Here is an 18,667-nt window from a genome sequence, read left to right on the forward strand (position 1 = left end):
CCTCTGGAGATACAGCCCTGACCTCCTGGCCACCTCACTGAGGAGAGGGCTCATGGGGGAATCAGCCTCACTCTGCATCTGTCCACCAGTCCTGCACCCTGGACTCCAGGACCACTCACTTGCAAGAGACACATCCAGCTGCCAGAGGAAGTGACATTTCCTGACTCATCTGGCTAAGAATGAGCAGAGTATTGCTGACCATTGCAGGGGAGTAGCTGCCACAGAAGATCAGGATGGGTACAAGCCATAGAAGGTCAGAAGGAACAAAGGTCAGTCCACGTGGGAGTTCACATGGGCGCCTCACAGTCACCAACATGCCCTCGAGTTTCCCTTCCAGCCCAACACACACTCCACCTGCCCACAGTCGCCTGTGCCACCATCACACAGCCCCACAGAGCTCCAAACATCCTCAAACACACAAACTCCCTACCTGTAAGAAGATGCCTGTGTGCCCAGAACCCTCCTGCTCCAATATACATGCACTACAAACCCCAATAAAATCACAGCCCCAGTCTTGAATACAAAAACACACCCCCAACGGCCCCCGATAATCAAACACCTAAATCCTCATATCCCACAAAAATCCACCCAACCCCATATAACCCCCCAATGCAAACACACAAACCCTTCAACAATAGCCAAATACATTCAAACCAAACTCACATACTTCTTAATATAAGACACAACCCCCCAAATCCAAATATAACACATACAGTCCCCCCACAGCTGTGAACATCCACGTATGTACAATGCCTCAGAAGCTGAGACAAACACAAAATACCATCAGAGAGACACAATGTTTCCAACCTTCTCCTAAATACTCCCCCCACAACACATGATGAACTCACACCCCCAATACAAACATACACCCATCTCCCTCTTGAGATACTATAAACAGCCTCTGTCACATCCCCTGATTATAAACACACAGCTAGCAACCCCAATTTACACTGACAACCCCAGTCTCTGCAAATTCCTCCACACCAAAAATACACTCCCTAAACTCTTACCCTACAGGATAAGCATATGTATAACCCCTATACTCTGAATACACACAGATCCAACACACAAAACATTAAAATGCATACCCCTACCTCTTCTCAAATGCCTGCACACTGAGCCTCAAAACACCCAGAACCAGCCCCACCACCCAGCCGCACCATGCTACACCAACCGCACACTCATAAAGGCACTCAGGTCCCTCATCTCTCCCCAGATCACACATACACAGTCTCTACACAGCTTTACTATTACCCCAAACCATCCTATACCCCAAACATACATCCATGAGCTCCCCACACAGCCCTAACCCATGACAGAGGCAGCTCTACCAGGGGCATCATGGCACCCCGAGCGGGCAAATGCCGCTGAGGTAAGTGCCTCCTATGTTGCTGCAATTCTTGCTGCTGTTGCAAATCATCCCTTGACCCCACCGAGGCTGACTGGGACACCCTAAACGGGAAGTGGCAGCATATGAGTCAGGGAAGAGGAAAACTCCCTTCCAGGTATTCCCTGTCACCATCCACTGCACCAAAACATCGGATGACCAGCATGAACAAGAAACAGAGACGTGTAACTACACCATGATAGAAATGCAAATTTTTCTAGAAAAAATTTCTCCAAGGGAAGGGGGAGAACTGTGTTCCCCCTAATTATAAAGCCATGCTGTTACAATTCAAAGAAACGTCAGATACAGTACAACAGGCATTGGACTGCATCCATGTTGTAGCTAGATATGAGAAAGATAATTTTTCTGAAGCCCCAAATCTCACTTGCCAGTAAAGGCACATGGGCCCCACTGCCCCATCGGCCAGGAACCCAACAGAGGACCCTTAAGGGATATAGGGACTTCTGGGACCCTTACTGGTCTCCACCAAGGGGTGGTGCTTCACACAGCTCCATCCTTCATGGGATGACTAACAGACCTCCCTGTATTGGCAGCTCTGGAGATCGGGGTCCCTAATGACGTAACCCTGGGACAGCCCAAGCACAAGGTAGAAATTTTTGCTCAGGCGTTACAGACTCTTCAGCAGACTGGAGTGATGGGCAGCTGTCACCTCTCCGAATCCTGTACCCTGACCTCTGCCAAGGCCTCTGCCTTAGGGACCTGGCAGATCCCTGGAGCGTGGCCCTCCTCTGGGACAACTGCCCATATACTTCTCTAATTATCCTTGGGACACACATAAACAACTTTTCTTATGGCTCTCATTGACAACTGGAGCTCAAATTACAGTGCTTCCTGGGAAACCCTCCAATTATAAGCAAGGGCCACACGTTAGATTACAACGCATAATAGTCAGGGGAGTGGAAAGCATTCAGCTTCCATTGACTGTCACTACTGAAACAATCTTTATTAAAAATCTTGTAGTGGTGGTAGCCCCTTTGACCCTACCCTTTCCCGTTACAGCTACGGATGCCTTGATGTACCGCAACGCCATTTGGAACAAACCCAAATCCCTGGTCTTCCTGGTGGAAGCTGAATATTGGGAGCCCATACGACTGCCACCTAAGACAGCAAATATCCCCCAATAACATGTATGACAGGGGGCTGTGGGATTGCAGCCCAAAATTCAAAATTTATGACAAGAAGAAGTCATTAAACACACCATTTCTCCTTTTCAATTCCCCCATTTGGCTGCTATTAAAGCCTGCTATTAATGAGTGGTGCCTTATAAGCAACTACTGAAATATCAGTGCTGATCCCCACTATTAAGGTTCCCATTTCCAACACTGTCCAGTTAATTAAGGATATCCAAAGGGCTCCAGGGAATTACTTTGCTGTGACAATCTAGCTATTATGTTCTATTCAGTACCAGTTATTGAGGAGTCCCAGCTGCAGTCTACTTTTACTGCAGAAGGCACCCAGTGTGTTCTAACCTGTCTGCCTACTGGCTATCTTAACAGCCCAGCTATTGCCCACAGTCTTTGCTGGCAAGACCTGGTGTCCCGTTGCACCGTCTGGCACTATACTGATGTTCTAATCCAGAGCCCCTCAGGAGATTGGTGCACGAGGCCCTAACATGGTTGATGACCCATCTATAACATACAGGTGGGCTACTGCCCCACAGAAAATTCAAGGGCTGTCCACAACTATTACATTTCTGGGCATTAACTGATCCTCTAAAAGCCAGGAAATTCCTCTTGCAGCTAAACCTCAGCTGTTAACTATTCAGCCCCCCAACACACTCTAGCAAGCCCAACTCGTCTTACTTAGGTCTCTTCACACTTTGGAGGCAACAAATACCACACTTGTCCATCATTCGTAGACCCATTTATGCAGCCACGTACAAACTCTCCATATTTTACTGGCGAAGAGCTAAACAATAAGCTTTATAGCAGGCACAAAGGTCAATTAGTCAAGCCCTCCCACTGGTTCCCCCTGGCTGCTCCTTCTGGGCTGAGAATGGACTATGTGTCCCGGAGCCTTTGGACTAACACAGCTCCTCCTAGCTGCCTGTGGGCTTCTGGACCAGACGGCTGCTCTCTACACCACTACACCCCCTCAGAACCGATTTGGGAACTGGTTCGTTGGTTTTGGTCTTGGTTTGGTGTGCACTGATGCCAGAGTTTGCTTGCGTCTTTGGCGTTTTGGTGTACACAATGGGAAATACTCCATCTACCCTGAAGGAGAGCCCTTTGGGGCCTATATTAGATAAATGGGTGAAACATAGCCCTGAGCCTATGACTAAGAAACACATGATATACTATTGTAATAGGGTGCGGACCCAAAATATAGGATCAGAAGGGCGGTAGCCCCTGAATGGCTCACTCAACTTTTATAGGATCTCGCAGTTACAAGTGTTTTGCAAAACAGCAAGCTGCACCGGCAGTTGTTCCAACTGCCCACCCTCCCCCCATGCCGCCATCATATTCACCACCTCCTGTTTCCCCTACCCACGGGGATCAAATAGACGTTTCTGTGTTAACCCCCAGAGCACAGGAGCCGGATTTAGTATCACCATCTAAGACTCCACAGGCCACCCAATTTGGACCGGGAGCCACTTCCACAGCAGGGCAATTTCCCTTGTGCTGACAACCTATAAGAGGCCAGGCGACGCCCTTGGACTTGAGGCGTCCAATTCCAATTTTCCCACAGGAGCCCCAGGGAACTTTGACAGTGGGGAACGAGTTGATTGACTCTCCAATAGATACCACTCCCCAAACCCTCCCTGTTTATCTTAAGAGGCTTGTAAATATTAAACAAAGGGGAAACAAAGTCATCCTAGGAAAAACTTGCCTGTATCTTTGAGATGCAAACGTCCTTTCTGGTCTTCTCCGGAACCCTCATCTCTGCCATCTTTTTAAAATGCATCTTTTTAAAAGAGGGTAAAGTAATTTAGAAATTGACTTATCAAGGATAAATAAAAAACCTAAGTGTCTTTTCTGTAAAAATTCAGCCATCTAGACAAGAGAGTTTGATTTTTTCCATCTGTCAGAAACCTAATTTGAATCCAACCTCTTTTTGTAAACTGATGGGTTTCACATGGCTGTACCTGACTCCCTGCTGAAATTTGGAAATGACAACTATGACGTCTCTGTATGTTTGTGTCCTCGTATGTGTCTTTGTCTTTGGATAACATTGCTGAGGTGGATTTGTGGATGAGCTCTATTTAATTGGCTTAAAGAAAAGTGAGCACTTACAAACCAAACTATTCTAAATACAAGAGAAACTGAGCTAAATGAGCTTCAGGTTCATGTGAACTGGGAAATATTCAGTATTAATTAAGACCTGGTACTAAAGTTCGTTTGTTGATCTAATTAATATAGACATGCTGTTAGAGTCATCAACATTAAGTATAATACTTTTATTGTGCCTAGGTTTACTATAAGCTAAATAAAATCTTGTTATATCTATTGCAAATTTGTCAGCAAGGAAATAACCTGATGTGAAGAAACTTTTAAGGAAAGAAAATGCAAATGAAATAAGAGCTTTAGGTGAACTTTTTAAAATACTTATCTTTTAGGAAGGTCTATCTAAAATTAGTCTCTCCAGATATCTGACCACTTGAAAGTCAGAATTGTGCTAAAATAAGTGACAGAAGGTTTATGGAAAGTGGACCCTGAAAAAAAGAGTTCTGTACGTGGTCAGGATTGACTAAGTTTAAAATAAGTTTAATTGAGTCAATAAATTTTAAAAGTAAGCTGGTGCAAAACTTGAATTTCGCTTTTCTCTCTGTTAAGAAGACAAGGTTTCTTAAGATTTTGGACTGCCTTTGATACCAGATTTTAAGTTTTTCTACCTTTTAAGAGATCTGTTCTGTACTTGCCTTTGAAATCTTTTATTGTTACTTTGGCTAACTGAATAACTATTGTTTCACAGTGACATGTGATCCTATCTGACTGTTTTAAACCCTTTTCTTATTTTTCGGACAAAACTTCCCAAATCAAATTATAATGAAGTTCCTTTGAGCTCTAGCTAACTTTGGGGTGCTTCAAAGGGCCCCTGAAACATCCCAAAGAGAGATATTAACTAATTCGGTTGACTTGGTATGTTGAATTACACGGGAAGTGTTGTCAAATAAGCAATAAATCTTCTTAGGTTACATTGTATGCCAAATGATACAGGTATTCTACAGATTATATGGAGTTCCTAAAATTTGGTATGTCCTGGTAAAATGTTACCAGTCAGAATTCTCTTTATTATCGGAAAGTGTTGCATGTCACCGCAGTAACCATGTTACTTTGTCAATTGCATCGTAATCAGATTTAAACGTGCCTTCTCTTTGTTTCTTTTCAAGTAGCCAAATGTAGGTCTCAGCCCACTCATCTTTGTAAAAATAGACATAGAAGTCTTTCAAATGCTGTTTTAGCAGGAAGTTACTGATGTGTATGTGCCGTTTACAGGGATTCTGTATATACTCCCCAGCTTCAAAAACACTTAGAACTGCTGCTGTTGTTTCAGGAAGAGTCAGTTGTTGGTTCCTCAATTACACCTGTGCAGCTCGGGTCTGAGTTTTTAAAGAATAGTAAACTTTTAAAGAAGTTTCTTTATCAAAAGAGCAGTTTGAGTTATAGCCATGGTTTTTGCTGGGTTAACATTGGCTTCAGTTAAATCGTTTCAATTATAAAGTAAGTATAACTATGGTGAAGAAGCTTGTCTCATTTTTAAATGCTGAATCACATTTTATTTCTTGAATTAATGCGACAGAAACGTCAAAATTCCGGACCACTAGAATATGCCAACTTTTTTGTTTTGGGGTTGGGTGTATAGTTTTTGTTGTGCTGATTTGTTTGCTTGTTTTTTTTTTGATTTTTTTTTCTTTTTTTCTTTTTAAATTATTTATTTATTTATGGCTGTGTTGGGTCTTCGTTTCTGTGCGAGGGCTTTCTCTAGTTGTGGCAAGCGGGGGCCACTCTTCATCGCGGTGCGCGGGCCTCTCACTATCGCGGCCTCTCTTGTTACGGAGCACAGGCTCCAGACGCGCAGGCTCAGTAATTGTGGCTCACGGGCCCAGCTGCTCCGTGGTATGTGGGATCTTCCCAGACCAGGGCTCGAACCTGTGTCCCCTGCATTGGCAGGCAGATTCTCAACCACTGTGCCATCAGGGAAGCCCTGTTTGCTTGTTTTTTAAAGAAACTGAAACTGCTATGTCTGCTAGTGAAAGAAAATGCTTTGTTTTGCTCTGAAGATTCTGAAATTATTCAGGCATATCATGGTTCATAGATTACAAGGAATAATGCTAGTTAAATGCCAATGAACTATTTTTACTCTTTTTATACGAAATGTACAAATTTCGGGGGGGGGTTGATGGTGGCAGCGGTGCCTCTTAACTACCTTATGTAAAACACTTGAACATTTTCATCAATATTGCCATCATCTGTTTAATACTCCCAGTATATTTTCTCAACGTGTTTACCTAAAGTTGTATGGAATGACATAATAAGCAATAAAATCTGAATTACACCCCCCCCCAAAAAAAAGTGCCTTCTTAAGTCTTTCGTCATTGTACACAGTTATGGTTTCACTCTGATGCCTTTGCAAAAATGCTTCCTCTTCAAGAAGATTTATAGAAGGGACCTTCGGATAAATACAAGTTTCTGGTTTTCAGACCATAAAGGTGAACTGGGTAAGATCTTGAAGAATTCTAATGGGAAACCTGATGGCTTCATAAAGCTGTTAACAAAAACGATTAGTTGCACATGACTGGGTAAACTGGTGACTATGGTTATAATTTTTATGGTTTCTATCTGAAAAATGACTGTTTTGAATCTGTGTTTTCCAGGTGTAAGCAAAACTCTCCCCTTAAACTAATTATGACTTACAGTAATTTGTTAAATTATACCCTTGTAAGCAGAATTGAAACATTTATCTTTTTCTCTCTACCTGGTTGATCCTGCCAGTAGCGTATGCTTGTCTCAAAGATGAAGCCGTGCATGTCTAAGTATGCACTGCTGGTACACTGAAACAGCGGATGGCTCACTAACTCAGTTATGGTACCTCTGGTCGCTCGCTATTGCAATTGGATTACAAGTAGTTATACTGATCATTGTTCTTTGTTTCCAGATTGTTTGCTCTTTGTGTCTCCCTGCTGCACTGTGTCTTTGTTAACGTTACTAGCTGCATTACTTATATCCTGTCTATTTTATAAGATTGGTGTCTCTTACAGTACCCAGTATGTAACCAGGCCTCCAACAATATTTCTATGGCTAAACATCTTGAGGAAATAGATCACATTTATAACATAAAATAATTGTAATAGTGTGATTCTAGGTATGGGAGGAAGCAACAAGGGAAAATGTCTCCTGGGTCATAATTAGATAGAGGATCCAGAGGATCTTTAATTATCAATAGGGCCTAGTCCAAAAACTAGCACCTGGAGTGGCATATCAAGAATTCTCCCCTGACCTGGGATGAGCCTCCCAGCACCGTGGGACAAAATTTGATCCTGAAATGTCTCCCAAATATTGGTCAAAATCCTGACCAAGAGGAGAGGATCTGAGAAATGGAATATTGCCTGACACATCAGTCATTAGCGATTGCAGCCCTCCAACGTGAGCCGGTGAGCCCTGACGAAACTCAGGATATGAGAATATAGGATACAGGCCCCGGGTAGCTGAGGTACATATCAAATGAATGATTTCAGTGAGCCCAGACTCTTGCATCTTCCCATACATAGAAAACTGCCAAATTCCTTAACTTGAGATGCTGCTTCCCAGGCTTTAAGCTCTCAAAATTCCCGTCAAATAGATCATAACTCTCAACTTTTAGGCTGAGAATATTTTTTTAAGGCTACAGGTGTAAAGGAGACAATTTCCAGAGAGGAACAAAAAAAAACAAAACAACGTTTGGAACACTGGCACCGATGGTGGACACTCCCGGAAAGTTCCATCTGACGAAGCAATTAGAAGGGCCGTCACCCCTTTTTCCACAAGACTGTGGAATGGACATTGACAGTAGGGAATTGGAACAGGGAGGAGCCAAATCTGACTACACGTTGGATCTGTTTCTTTTACTTTAACCTTTGCCTTCCGCTGCTTTTGTTCACTAAAAGGATACTGTCTGTACATAATGGCCTGCCTCGGGGAACCCTCTTCCTCTGCCTGAATGTTAAACCAAAGTGCCTTTGTTCAGGGAAACATACGGACTCTGTCCACCTGTGGCTGGCTGCAATTAAGAAGAAATTAACACATCCCCTCCCTGAGGCTGGCCATTCCAGGGGATATTCGCAAAACTTATGGCCCTTTTACTTTACCTCCTCATCCCCTCCCCATCTCTGTGCTATAAAAGAAACTGGCATCCAAACCCCGATAAGATGGTTATTTTGAGACTTCAGTCCGCCATCTTCTCGGTCTGCTGGCTTTCCGAATAAAGTCATATTCCTTGCCTCAACACCTCATCTCCGACTTATTGGCCTGTCGTGCGGCAAGCACAGCAAGCTTGGACTTGGTAACATCTTTACTCAGGACACGGTGTCACAAAATGGGACATTGTTTTCTGTTTGTTTGTTTTGTTTTTGTGTTTGTTTTTGTTTTGGGCTGCGCCACGTGGCTTGTGGGATCTTAGTTCCTCGACCAGAGATCGAACCCACGCTCCCTGCAGTGGAAGCTCGGAGTCCTAAGCAATGGACTACCAGGGAATTCCCATGGGACACTGTTACCTTGCAGTCATGGTCCTCACCTTTGTGAGACAGAGGTAGTAGTGTAGCAGGATTGAGAACGTTGTAAAGTTTAAGATAAAGATTAGGTGGTGAAAGCAGGATTTCACAGGAAGTGAATCTAGTGACACTTGCAGTGAAACGTTGTCAATTCAGAGTTAAGAAGACTGTGGACAATGTGTGGAGTTTGCAAATAAACTTCATTTTCTAGAGTCAAATCTGCCAAGGCTTCCACTAAATTTGCAGTTGTGGCTATAACCTTAAGACAACTGAGATAGGCATAAGCAACTGACTCAAGTTGCATGCTATAATAGGCAATAGGCCTATGTTTACTACCATGCTCACATAGTTCCGCGGGGCCTGATTATGCCATTCATGCACAAATAAAGTAAAAGGTTCTGCATAACCTAAAGTTAATCTATTAGGTAGAGATCTCTTTGCTAACTTAAAAGGGCTAATCTATTTTGCCTCCAGTGGAGATCTCACCTTAAAGTTTCCGGATCAACCTGAACCTGATCATTTGGGTAACCCTAAGGCAGGCAGCTCTTGCACTGCTTGTTTTAGCCTTATAAAAGCCTGCTTATGTTTATCTTCCCAAGCAAAGGATACAGGGACTAAATCTTTAATAAGTTCATAGAGTGGAAGAGGTAACAGAGAAAAATTTGGAACCCAGAGCTTGCAATAACCAGCTAAACCTAGAAATCCACAATGCTAGCACTTAGTTGTGAGTCTAGGAAGTTCCTGTATCAGCCTAATTCTCTCTGGAGATAGCTGAATTCCTTCAGTGCTTAGATTATGTCCTAGGTAATGAACAGTGTCTAGAGATAATTGTAATTTTTCCTTTGTGTTCTTTCTCAGCTAACTGTTGCAGCAAATAAATGGAATCTTTTATGCATGCCTTATGGAATCTTTACAGTAGCTGACTACAGCAGGAGGTTATCTCCATATGGTAAAAAGGTTGATTTCTCAGGGAACTAGAGGGTACTTAAATCTTGGTGAGGTACTTGGGAGAAAAAAGAAGGGGTCCCAGTGAACCCTTGAGGCATAAAGGTGCAGGTATATTGTTGATTGTTCCAAGTAAAGGCAGATAGATATTGGCTGTTGGGTCTCCGGGATGCTGAAGAAAGGTGAACAAAGGTCTCCAACAGTACACCATTCCAAGTCAGTTGAATCTTGTGACAGAAGGGTGGCTAGGTTTGGAACAACAGGAAAACAGGGAATAACTATTTTTATTAACAGCTCCCAAGTCCTGGACAAATCGCCATCCTGCCAGGTTTCCAACCAGGCAAGATTGGCATGCTGCAGGGACGAGTACAGGAATGACTACCTCCCGGGAAATTAAGTTTTCTACAATAGGTGTGAGACCTTGTATGACCGCAGGCTTTAATAGTTGTTGAGGAAACCTAGGGAGAGGTTTAGCTACATCTATCTGAATCTTTATAGGTTTGCATTTTTTTTATTCTTCTGATGTTAACACTGTCAGAAGTAGCCCCCAAATTTGCAGGCATCTCCACCAAATTAGAGAACTTTTGCTGAACTTCCTCTTTTATGTCCAGGACAGATTGTAAAGAACATAAATAATCAGGTTCAGGTTGATCAGGAAATTTTAAGGTGAGATCTCCACTGGAGGCAAAATGTACTGGCCCTTTTAAGTTAGAAAAGAGATCTCTACCGAATAGATTAACTGGGGCTATATTGCATAGCAAAAAGGAATCTTGGTTGAGATAAAAATTCTCTCTGAACTTTATTAGGTACTCCCACTATGGAAACATCCTCTTGACTCAGAGGGACCTGTTGTTCTTTGAGGGTGGGCTTTAGAGTAGAAAGCACAGCTCTGGTTCGGGCTAGGGACAGGGTGTTAAAGGGTTAGGTAATTATGTTTACAGTTAGGGTTAGGGTTTAATGTAGATTTCAAAGTAAAATATGAGAGTGGGGTTTAAAGTAGAAAGCATAGCTCCAGTATCAACTGAAATTTGGCAGTTTTTCATCAATTTTCATTCTATTTTCCTCTGGGCTGTTTAAGGTAATTGCTGGTAATAGTTTACCAGAGAACCTCTGGAGTTCTGCCAACTAGGGGAGAGGGTCATGGGGGGGCCCTCCCTTTGAGACAGATATGAGAGCATTTGTGAAGAGTTTGCATAGGACCTTTGAGGACACCTTTTTTTCTAGTGTCCTCACTGATTACAAATGAAACATCAACTTCGGGTCATTGAATTGATCATGGACCCCTAGGAGGTTGTAATGGGGGAGGCCTAGGTGTTATTTTGTGTCTCTTGCCTTAGAGCTGTTGTAACTGTAAGGCTATGAGCTTGGTGGATTTCTGTTTGTGATCTTGCTCCAAGGTCCTTTCAAAATGCTCAGCTATAGTCAGGAGTTCAGTCAGGCCTACAGCCTCCCAGCCTATTTTCTGCCCTTTTATCAATCCACAAATCTCAGAAGATAATCCATTTACAAAGAGGGCAGTTAAAGTAGGCTGAGTGGCCTTTTTATTGCTTGCAACCCCAAATGCTGTAAAAAGAGAGCCTACAAACTGGCTCTAAAGTCTTCCACAGATTCATCCCTCTTTCGTTTGTATGAGTGAATAACAGGCCAATCATTATTAGGCCAATTAATAATAGACCAAGTGTGAGCAGGGAAGATTTTAGGAATAGCTTATAAAAGGTTAGTTGTTATTCTGCAAGCCTTTTTAGGTTGAGGATCTTGAATATCATCCTAGGGATTATGTCATTTTGCTTCCCACGTCCATTCTGGGGCTTCCCCCAGTCCTACCAACATGTGTACAAGCGGATAAAGATCTAGCAGTTTGGGGACATAGGCCGTGACAGGGACTCTAAATTCTTCAAAAAATGTTGGGAGTTCCTCCCTAGGTTTAGAGAATTCTTTGACTATAGCTCTCAGTTCAGTCTTTGACCAAGGGGTAAAGGACACCTGAGGGGGCTCACCTGCAACCTCAGCTAGTTTTACTTTAAATGGCAATTGTTAAATATTCTCTTGGGAATAGAAAAGTATTTCAGACAGAAAATGAGTAAAACAAGAGTACTCAGGTGAAAAAGGAAAGGGGGGGACAGTAGGAGTTAAATCTGCAGTCACATCCGTCCTATGGTCTTTTGTTTCAGGTACCTTTTGTCTCGGTAATTTTTCATTAGCTTTCTGTTCTAAGTCTCTAAACGAAGCTATGTTGGAATCTTGAAACCTTCTGTAAACTTTTACATACCAATTAAAGCAGGCATCTCATTCTCCCTGTCCAATTTGGGAACCCTTGCTCTCCAGTGTTTTCCTCAAATGAACAATCTTGTCTAACTGGAACATTCCCCACAATGACCACTGTAATTCTAGATCAATATTAGTATAATTTTGCCATCTTTCTAAATATCTACAGCCTCCAGGACCATAGTCCTCAAATATAAAATAAGCAGGTGTGCCAGAAGCTGGCATTCTCAACTCTTTGGTGATAAAGGATCTCATTTCCTTAGCTAGCCTTTGTCAACCCAAAAGAACACACAAAAGAACTGCGCCTTAATATATCAGCAGTAACAAAGAGATGTTACTATGTCCTGGCCAAAAGAAGGCCTGGTATGCACCACCACCAATTCCCAGGGATCCCTGGACTGAGGAAAAAGATCCAACCAGCAAATCCCAAGGAATGGGGACTGCAAACTGATGCCAAACAAAATGGAGAACTATAGCCGCCACCAACAGTTCCAAGCATGGAAACTGAGGGCTGATGCCAAACAGATGGGGAAGTGCAGACTACACTGCCAGCAGTGCCCAATGTGGAATCCAGGGAACAAAATTAGGGGCTAGGGTTTACCACTCAAAAATATACTGGCAATAACCAAGAGATGTTACTGTGTCCTGGGAATTTCCATGTGAAAGGCTAGGGGTTTGGCCTCAGGGAGAATCCTCTACCAGCCAAACTGACCTGCCCTGTAAAGGAAAGCCAATTAGATTGCGAGCACAAACTCAATCAAAGAGAATGGAGCTCAAACCAAGAGGAGCTTACCAACAACCTTCAGGAATGGCAAGAAAGACAGTGAACTCAAAGGAGTTGTGGGCACCACACCTGTTTCTCCTTGTCCCAAATGTTATCAGAAATTTGCTTCAGATCCCATCACTGCCACCAATATATTTATCTTTTTCTTTTTAAAAAGATAAGCACTTAATCATAAAATCATCCTGTTAGCAAGAGGAATCATGAGAGTGGATTTTAGAAAAGTGCACATACATATTTTTTTTTTATAGCTACTTTATTTATTTATTTTTTATTTTATTATTTTTGGCTGTGTTGGGTCTTCGGTTCGTGCGAGGGCTTTCTCTAGTTACGGCAAGTGGGGGCCACTCTTCATCGCGGTGCGGGGACCGCTCTTCATCGCGGTGCGCGGGCCTTTCACTGTCGCGGCCCCTCCCGTTGTGGGGAACAGGCTCCAGACGCGCAGGCTCAGCAGTTGTGGCTCACGGGCCCAGCTGCTCCGTGGCATGTGGGATCTTCCCAGACCAGGGCTTGAACCTGTGTCCCCTGCATTAGCAGGCAGATTCTCAACCACTGCGCCACCAGGGAAGCCCCCACATACATATTTTTATACAGAACATTTCCGGAGGGATACATATTCAACTGTTAGTGGCCACCTCTGAATGCCACCAATGTATTAAAAAAAAAAATTTAACTGAGTAAATCTGAAGATTTACTTTGAAGTTTGAATAAATTGGCTTTATTAAACGATTCATGAATCAGGCAGCATCTCATCTGATAGAAAGGGAGATACTCCAACGGGTTACACAACATGGAAGGCTTTTTGTTTTTTGGCCACGCCACATGGCATGTGGAAATCTTAGTTCCCAGACCAGGGATCGAACCCATGCCCCGTGCATTGGAAGAGCAGAGTCTTAGCCCCTGGACCACCAGGGAAGTCCCAGAAGGCTTTTAAAGTAAAGAGGGTGGGACAAGGAAAGAAAGTCATCATCAAGGGAAAAAATGAAAGTTCACTGGAGGAAAGTGAAACTTCAGGTGACAATGGCTTCTCATTGGCTAAACTGCGGAATTTTCTATTAGCTATTTCTATTTTCTATTTCTTGTTGCTGGCCAGGAAGGAAGTCTTCCCTCCTCCAGCTGGGGTAGTAAAGTGGTTGCACTTCCTGTTTGGGGTCAGTAAATGACCTCTTCCTGTTGGGGTAATTGATGATGAGTGACACGGCATGAGAGCTCCCTCTACGGGCCTTCCAGACTCCAATTCTAGTTGAGGTTTCCTTTTGTTAACATTCACAGCATGTCTTATTGGCAGGAGGATTCACAATGAGGGAGAAAAGGCCACAAGACTCACCATAAAGAAGACTCAGAAATTCCTGGGTGGGTCCAAGGGAGGCACAAGGTGGCTGTAGGGTCAGCTGGTGGCCACAATGATCACGTGGTTCCATCTGATGGGTTTGCAGCTCGATGTGGAATAGTGAATAAAAGGGTCAGTTCATCCTATCAGAGAAACATGAAACTGAGATAAGCTTCCCACTGCTAGAAGCATCATGAGCCTTCAGAAAAGAACAGAGAACATGTCTAAAGGGTTTGGGAACATCAGAGCCATATCTCCTCAGAGTGGGACTCCCCAGGCTCTCCAGGTCTCAGTCCCCAACTCTCCCTCGGGGACTAAGTCTCCCCACCTCTGTCCTTGTCAGCTCACTGATCCCTAGAGGTCCTGCCTATCCCTGAGGACTTAGGTTTCCATGGAGACAGGTTGGTTGAGACCTAGTGATACAGTTGACCAGCCTGATATGCAACAGTTCCCACCACCCTGGGGCAGTTGGGCTCAGGGACACGTGGCTCTGGACCCCATGTGGAGGGTGTCCTTGCACGTCAGCTGTGCCCCAGAAGAGCCAGTAACGCCTGTAGCTGTCCAACTGATTCTCAGGGTATTTTCCTGGGAGAGCCCTTGGTCATCTGACCTCCTATCCAGGAAGCCCCGTGACTTTCTGACTGCTGCCTGTCACGCCAACAACACACCTGTGAAGGTTCTGCTCTGCATGGCCATCTGTCCACCAGGCCCCCCCTTCTAGGGACCCAGATGCTAGGACCACACACATGCTGAAGGAGTGTCCACCTGCCTAAGGTACAGACACCCCTGTATCCATCTGCATGATTTCTACTGGGAATCAACAACATTTATGGGGATTCTTTGGCCCTAAAGAACAGACCAACCTGATAGGAGCAATGCAATGATTCACAATTACCAGGGTCAATGCACATATACAGGGGCCCATAGCCCCACTCACAATTCACATGGGTGTCCCATACGTACCCACCGATGCCCAAATATTCTTGCTTCCTACATACATACATCCAAACACGCACATCAGTGGTGTGCTGGTAAGTGCTAAAAAACTCTCCGTGAAAGGTGGGAAAGACTTCACCTATGCTATCTACGTGGTATAAATATTCCCAGCATGACCAATTTCAAGCTACCCACCTGACATCACTGAACACAGAGCTGGGAAGAGATATGCACCATTGACTATCCCAGGATAGTATGAACCAGTTCCAGCACATCCCATACCTTTTCCTATGAATTTGTGCACACAATCCACTTACACCCCAAGTAGAACCCTCAACTCCCATCACAGATATATAACCAAAAGGATACCACATACACATATGTGTTTGTACATATACATATATATATATATATATATATCCTGAACACACACGTACATTTCTACCCTCACCCTGAATAAATACACAGACTACCTCTTACTACCTAAATTTTTACAGACAAAACCTTACTCACCCTGAATATTCACATTCCACTCTCACAACTATATATACACACACAACATGGGCCTGAAAACAAACACGTGCAACCAATATGCCATCCAGATGTACACACTGAGTACCTAAACACACAGGCTCACCAAGTACACAACTGTCTCATGTGCAACCCAAAAAAGACCCATATGCAATCCCACAGCCCTAAAATACATATACTCCAGGATTCCTGCACACACACATAACCTACACCGTCTACTGGTTTCCAAACACACAAACTAAACTCTCACATCCCCCAGAATACATACCCCAGAAGCCCCAGGAACTCAAAAACACACACAGCCACAAATAACCTATTCTTATCAAATACAGCTGACCCTTGAACAACTTGGGGGTTAGGGCGCCAACCCTCCATGCAGTGGTTCTGCATCCATGGATCGTGTAGTAGTCCTGTAGTATTTACTGGAAAAAAAATCCACTATAAGTGGACCCGTGTGGTTCAAACGTGTGTTGTTCAAGGGTCAACTGTACATATAAGTCCACCTCACTAATACTGAGAACACACAAACAAGCAACACCACTAAATTCTTCAGGCACTACATTTTGAAATAGACACATAGAGGACTCTAAGCCTCCTGATATACTCACAAATCACAAATACACACACCCACAAACTACTCATGAGTATACACCCCAAATGCTCAGACACACTCAAAACAGAAAAACACCGACAACCTCTGCAGTCTTACTAATATACATACACAATTCTCACACACCTATGGACACACACATGCAAATATTCCCAAGCCCTGAACATACAGATCCCCTCCCAAACACTATACATTATGCTACCTCTCCAGAATACAAGCTCCCCACCACTACCCCAACATATAAACTGTATATGTGGGGGGGGGGTGTTTATATATATATATATATATATATTTCTACCCTCACCCCGAATATATAGACAGACCACCTCTTACTCCTACCAAACACATGTATAAACACCCTAGCATTCTCCAAAGAAATACACTTTGAATACTCCTAACAACTCCATACCTTATGAACAAACTTTGATAATGCATGAACCTGATGATGGACACACACACAGATTAGAATACACAAGTAAGATACATGGAAGTATCTCCAGCAAACCATTTATGAAACAACTTCCATATATCAAATTATCCCTAGCTATTAGGAGCCAGCTCACACATATGCAAGTACTAACAAATACCCATATCACATATTTCTAATACATAGAAATGCAATTGTCCAACTTCCCTGTAGAAACATAGAACCCCACCTCTTTATCAGATACACATATACTCACTTCCCAAAATACATAAGCTTCAGAGGCTCCTACTGAAAATTACAAATGCACAGCCTCAGCAAATATTCCTCCAAGTGGCCATGCCCCTTGAATACACACACAAACTCATTTAACACATAACTCTCCACAAGTCCCAAATGCAACCACAATTACCCAGAACACTACAAATATGCAATAATATCATCCTATATGCCCTTTGTTCCAAATACACATACAGTACCACACTACTGGCATATACATAACCCCACATTCCCAACCTCTCACACACAATTAACTCTGCCATCTTGCAGAATACAGAATCATACAAACACGACATACCTACATATACAACATCCACCAGTCCCATAAAATAGTCACAGACTTGCCCTCTACACATCCAAATATACGTAGACAGCTCCTGAAAATGCACACACACAAACACCCCATAACCATACAACATGCCCTGAATACACAAATGATCATCCTACATTCCCCAAATATACAAAATAAACAGACTGGACACCCAAAGTAATATACACCACTATTTTTCCTGACATTGCCCTTATGCATATGCAGATAATCCTTCCAAATCCACCATTAGACACACATAAATCCCCAAATTCATGGGTGAAAAAAACACGTGTAAACATATTCCCCAAACACCTAATTACAAACACCTAACCACCAACTCCTTGAGTATGCCTGCGTCACATCTCAACACCCTCCAAGTACAACACTCACTCTTACACACTCTCACAAAAACACAGGCATGACCTCCCTTCAGACACAAACATCCACAGACAAAACCAACCCACACCTTTGACTACATATCAGATTCCCACCAACCAATTAAATATGTACAGACCCCATCTATGCTTGCAAATCAATCATGATTTGACATCAGACTACAAATACATGTTTATTACCACATTCAGCAAAGTTGCTCCCATCACTGACAAAAGAATGCAGTTTGAACATAAGTGGTGATTGATGTTTTTATGATAAGAAGGAAGACACTAGTGAAACCATGAGTGTGTTCCTTCGATCTTCACTCATTTTCCAATCACCTGAGCTACACCTTTGGAACCAGATGAGGGTTTTCAACTCGCAAGAACGTCCCTCTAGCTTTTGTACTCTTCAGAACGCGCAGCCTAGAACGGCACCTGGGCACCTGTTTAATAGCTCACACACACTATTTCCCCCCCACTGTAGGCCCCGCAATCACTGAACCCTTCATGCAGCCGGCTCCCCAGTGGTGCCAATAACCCTGGGGTAAACCCCTCAAGGGAATCGAGCTCTATGGGGGCGTGAATCCACATTGTGGGGAGTCTCCTTACACGGACAAGGGCACAAACAACCCACAGGGTGAACAACAGCGCAGAGCGGTGACACCTGAGGGGTGAAAAGTCCCCGTACCCCTTACCTCAGGGTTCCTGGAATTGACTCTCGAGGCCGCCATGACAGGCCCCACCCCCGCCGGACGGCCGTTGGGGCCCCACCCTCCGCGCTCGC

The 18,667-nt window shown here is 43.6% G+C and overlaps 1 protein-coding gene across 5 annotated transcripts in view; it reads right to left on the reverse strand.

Annotated features, from left to right (window-relative positions):
- The window catches only part of LOC132368248 (contactin-associated protein-like 3), a 256,094-nt gene extending 237,427 nt beyond the window's left edge, over window positions 1–18,667 (reverse strand). For 2 of the 5 annotated variants that reach the window (XM_059927028.1, XM_059927026.1), the window contains exons 1-2: window positions 18,579–18,667; window positions 14,414–14,559 (exon numbers count right to left, since the gene is read on the reverse strand). In XM_059927028.1, the coding sequence (XP_059783011.1) occupies window positions 14,414–14,507 (94 nt within the window). In that variant the 5' untranslated portion in view covers window positions 14,508–14,559; window positions 18,579–18,667. Of the gene's footprint in view, window positions 1–14,413; window positions 14,560–18,578 lie in introns of those variants that run through there. The other 3 variants (XM_059927030.1, XM_059927037.1, XM_059927023.1) reach the window with 3 other exon arrangements.

The sequence above is a fragment of the Balaenoptera ricei genome, chromosome 6, assembly GCF_028023285.1.
Source record: "Balaenoptera ricei isolate mBalRic1 chromosome 6, mBalRic1.hap2, whole genome shotgun sequence".
Classification (NCBI taxonomy): Eukaryota; Metazoa; Chordata; class Mammalia; order Artiodactyla; family Balaenopteridae; genus Balaenoptera; species Balaenoptera ricei.